The following is a 5,000-nucleotide window of genomic DNA, read 5'->3' on the forward strand; positions in this document are numbered from 1 at the left end:
GGAGACAGACAGACAGACAGCGTAGATGTATTTGTGCTTCTCAGCAGCAGGGGGCGCTCACAGTGATGATGTGTCAGTGCTTCAACCAAACTGTAAAAAAACAACAACCCTGAACTGTCCCTTTAAGTGAGGGGGCGTGGCCTGTGTTGTTTTCCTGTTTCTGTCTAAAAACAACAAACAGCTCACACACACATTGTTCTCCAGGATGTGAGCTCAGCCTCGGTCATGTGACCGGGTCAGGGGGCGTGGCAGGAACACAGATAAGGTTCATGTCTTGGACAGGGGGCGGGGCCCGAGTGCGGCTTCCTCATTGGTCAGCGCAAAACAATCCATGCACGTCAGAATGGACACACTTCAAGGTTAAAGGTCAAAACGCAAGCACGAGCAAACGCTAACAGTCTCTGCTGCTGCTAACTGGCGCTACCGTTAGCATCACTTTGCTCATGGTCGCTTCTGTTAGCATCCCTTTGATCATGTTAGCATCACTTTGAATATGGTCACTACTGTTAGCATCACTGTTAGCATCACTTTGATCATAGCCACGTCTGTTAGCATCCCTTTGATCATGATCACTACCATTAGCATCACTTTGATCATGGTCGCTTCTGTTAGCATCCCTTTGATTATGGTCACTACTGTTAGCATCACTTTGATCATAGCCACTTCTGTTAGCATCCCTTTGATCATGTTAGCATCACTTTGATCATGGTGGCTTCTGTTAGCATCACTTTGATTATGGTCACTACTGTTAGCATCACTTTGATCATAGCGACTTCTGTTAGCATCCCTTTGCTCATGTTAACATCACTTTGATCATAGCGACTTCTGTTAGCATCCCTTTGCTCATGTTAACATCACTTTGATTATGGTCACTACTGTTAGCATCACTGTTAGCATCACTTTGATCATAGCCACTTCTGTTAGCATCCCTTTGATCATATTAGCATCACTTTGATTATGGTCACTTCTGTCAGCATCACAGTTAGCATCACTTGGATCATGTTAGCATCAATTTGATCATAGCCACTTCTGTTAGCATCACTTTGATCATGATCACTACCATTAGCATCACTTTGATCATGGTCACTTCTGTTAGCATCCCTTTGATCATGATCACTACTGTTAGCATCACTGTTAGCATCACTTTGATCATGGTCGCTTCTGTTAGCACCCCTTTGATCATGTTAGCATCACTTTGATTATGGCCACTTCTGTTAGCATCACTTGATCATAGCCACTTCTGTTAGCATCACTTTGATCATGGTCACTTCTGTTAGCATCCCTTTGATCATGGTCACTACTGTTAGCATCACTTCGATCATGTTAGCATCACTTTGATTATGGCCACTACTGTTAGCATCACTTTGATCATGGTCACACTGTTAGCATCACTTCGATCATGTTAGCATCACTTTGATTATGGCCACTACTGTTAGCATCACTTTGATCATAGCCACTTCTGTTAGCATCACTTTGATCATAGCCACTTCTGTTAGCATCACTGTTAGCATCACTTTGATCATGGTCACTACAGAGTGGACTTTGGTGTGTCAGAGTGAGTGCTCTGTGGTTCTTACTGTTCCTGCTGCTCTTCAGTCTCAGCAGCTTCTGTGTGGACACCAGGTCTCCGCTCTTCACCGCCTGCAGCAGCTCCTGCTCCTTCCCCATGCTCCGCCCTCTTCCTCCTGACCTTATTCAGATCACACTTCCTGCTCAGAGCGCCACGCTGAGCGCCGCAGACATCACAGACGCCACAGACGCCACCGACGGCGTCCTCAGAAGAGACTTCCTGTGTCCTCGGCGGAGACTTCCTGTGTCCTCGGCAGAGACTTCCTGTGTCCTCGTTTGGACAGACCAACTGTGGAAATGATCATAAGAAGAAGAATGAAAAGGTGTTTAAACGTCATGTGACGACTTTCATCTGCAGTGTCAGGCCACGCCCACTTTGAACACGTTTTAAAACTAAGCATGTTGCTATGGTTACGAGTGTTAGCTACACGTTTAGAGACGAGCTCCTTCGACTTTAATAAAATGAATAATAAGATAATAATAATATCATTAATAATAAAAAGTGTTAAAAATATTCACATTTAAGACTTTTGGTGAAGAACGAATATTTGATGAATTGTTTCTTTATTTTAGTTCAAAGTCGACGCTGGTTTGTTTCGTCCACTAAAACATACGTCACATCCTACGAGTCCACGACAAACGTCTCAGAAACAAGGACATTCCCAGCATTTGGACATGAAGACGTTTGGACACAAAGATGCACAAAGATGTCTCTTCAGTAGATGTCTCTTTATTAAATGTCTCTTTATTATTAAATGTCTCTTTATTAAATGTATCTTCAGTAGATGTCTCTTTATTAAATGTCTCTTTATTAAATGTCTCTTCAGTAAATGTCTCTTTATTAAATGTCTCTTTATTATTAAATGTCTCTTTATTAAATGTATCTTCAGTAGATGTCTCTTTATTAAATGTCTCTTTATTATTAAATGTCTCTTCATTAAATGTCTCTTCAGTAGATGTCTCTTTATTAAATGTCTCTTCAGTAGATGTCTCTTTATTAAATGTCTCTTTATTAAATGTCTCTTCATTAAATGTCTCTTTATTAAATGTCTCTTCAGTAAAGGTCTCTTTTCTTTATTAGTGAAGTCACTTCCCTCATCAGTGAAGTCCATGTCAGGTTTTGTCAGAGCTGGATCTTGGTTTCTCTTCACTAACGTTACATAAACCTCCTCAGTTACTGTCAGTCTCACTCACACTAACCTCGTCCTCGTCCTGGTCCTCGTCCCTCAGGCTTTTCCTTATCCTCGTCCCCGTCCTCGTCCCCGTCCCCGTCCTCGTCCCTCAGGCTTTTCCTTTTCTCGCTGCATTCATGACGAGACGAACAAAGCTGATGAATGTACACAGTCGGTCGAGTGGAAACCAACAAAGGCTTTTTTTTACGGCTCACGCTGACATTTATCAGAGTCCAGAGTGAAGTTAGTGAAGCACGATGAATTGTGAGGATTTATGATGTTTGACTCCAAGAAGAGCGCCACCAACAGGCCATTTTAGGAATCGACACCAATACAAACCGATATTAACAAGCAGATATGGTTCTCTGGTTAGTTTTGTTCCTTTATGTGATATTATTACAGCAAACACATCAGAAATAATTATAATACAGATATTAAATCAACATTATATTTTGTAAACATGTTTAATACATAATATATCTATATAATATAATAATCCAATTATTGATTTAATATAAGGGACACATCAAGAGTTAAGACAGTGTTTTAATAACATGTAGGTCCAGACAAACCAATCTTCATTTAAAAAACTTTCAATTTAACATTTCCGTGATGATTTACACCATAAAACAAAACGATAAGGACGTGACTTTAAATGATAAACCGACAGTGACAGTTTCTCTCAACATCGGCTCAAATTAAACACAAATAACGGACAAGGAAAAGATTTCTCACTGCAAATATCTTCAATTACACGCAGGTTAGCGGTCACTGTGGCCCACGTCTAAATCACTACTTCACTCACGTTACACGACTCTGTGACGTCAACAAAATACGCCGAATTCAACGCCAGTGTCGTATGTTTTCCGTCACGAATAATAAGTCGTTCTTTTAGTGGAAGAACTTAGATTTTAGAGACACGCGACGGAAGAAAGTGGTTTTTCGCGGCCGGAGTCTGGATGTAAACAGAGGACAGACGACCTTTGAGCTGAGGTCAGTTAACGCACCTCGCATCACGCAAACTTCACGCAAACATCACAGGTTTAACCAAACTAACTTGTTTGAAACTCACTTTTCTTTCGTCGTCTCTTCCGGAACTTTCAAACCGCTGGACGGTAACGGACCACGGTGGCACTTTGTGCCGAGGCTGCGGGACAATTCCCAGCGTCGATATTCCGGGAAAAATCCACTTTCTTGGAATGTTCGTGTTCGTTGACTGTTTGTTTCCGGAAGTATTAGCTCGTAGTTTCCTCTCGGCGCGAAGCGAACACGCGATTTTTGGACTAATATTTCTTTGGACTTTTCTTTTTTTTCCTCGACTCGACTTTGACTCCTCCTGCTTTTCTCCGCGCGCCGTGAATGCCACATTCATGTCGCTGGATTCTCCACAGTGTCGAGGTGCCGTGAACGCAACACGAAACATCCGCCGGATACTTTCAAAATAAAAGCCTTTCACGGGGCACAATAGGATACGGTGCATTATGTAATAAATCTAAATCAACTGGCCGTTAAATCCTCCTAATATGTCAAAGAGACTCAGGAATAATGTTCATATAACAAACTGAACTCACCAACAAACACAGTACACACAAAATAGGCCACAAATCATGTTTTGGCATCATGTGGCGCCACCTACCACCGTCTACCAATCACTGCAGTCAGTAGAGTCTCAGCTGCCGAGCAAACACTGGTTGCCAGTTACATCAGAGCTACAAAGGCAGAGAAAACGAAACGTAAAAGACCTCGGTATTTTGAATTTGTGTAGTAACCGTTTTTGGCCACATGCTTAGATGTGGCGCCTTTAAAACGTATATTTTTCTTCTGTTAAAGACGTTTGTGTAAAACACTCAGAGAGCGCAGAGTGTTAGCACAGTGTTAGCACAGAGTGTTAGCAAGGAGTGTTAGCACGTAGTGTAAGCACGGAGCATTAGCACCGCGTTAGCACAGAGTGTTAGCACAGCGTTAGCACAGAGTGTTAGCACGTAGTGTAAGCACGGAGTGTTAGCACCGCGTTAGCACGTAGTGTAAGCACGGAGCGTTAGCACGGAGTGTTAGCACCGCGTTAGCACAGAGTGTTAGCACAGCGTGTTAGCACCGCGTTAGCACAGAGTGTTAGCACGTAGTGTAAGCACGGAGTGTTAGCACAGAGTGTTAGCACCGCGTTAGCACATCGTTGCCGTGGGCGCCCCCTGCTGCTGAAAACCCACCAGAGACACAGAGTTGTTGATCCACGTCTTTATCTCAGTGTGAGACAGACGT

The 5,000-nt window shown here is 42.7% G+C and overlaps 1 protein-coding gene across 1 annotated transcript in view; it reads right to left on the minus strand.

The window, feature by feature from the left end:
• caskin2 (CASK interacting protein 2) overlaps positions 1 to 1,805 on the minus strand; it is a 19,132-nt gene extending 17,327 nt beyond the window's left edge. The window contains exon 1 of the mRNA XM_083896927.1: positions 1,578 to 1,805. Coding sequence (XP_083753053.1) covers positions 1,578 to 1,668 — 91 coding nt within the window. The 5' untranslated portion in view covers positions 1,669 to 1,805. The remainder of the gene's footprint in view (positions 1 to 1,577) is intronic.
• Between the last annotated feature and the right edge of the window lie 3,195 nt (positions 1,806 to 5,000).

This window comes from Microchirus variegatus (genome assembly GCF_963457635.1).
Source record: "Microchirus variegatus genome assembly, chromosome: 10".
NCBI classification, from domain to species: domain Eukaryota; kingdom Metazoa; phylum Chordata; class Actinopteri; order Pleuronectiformes; family Soleidae; genus Microchirus; species Microchirus variegatus.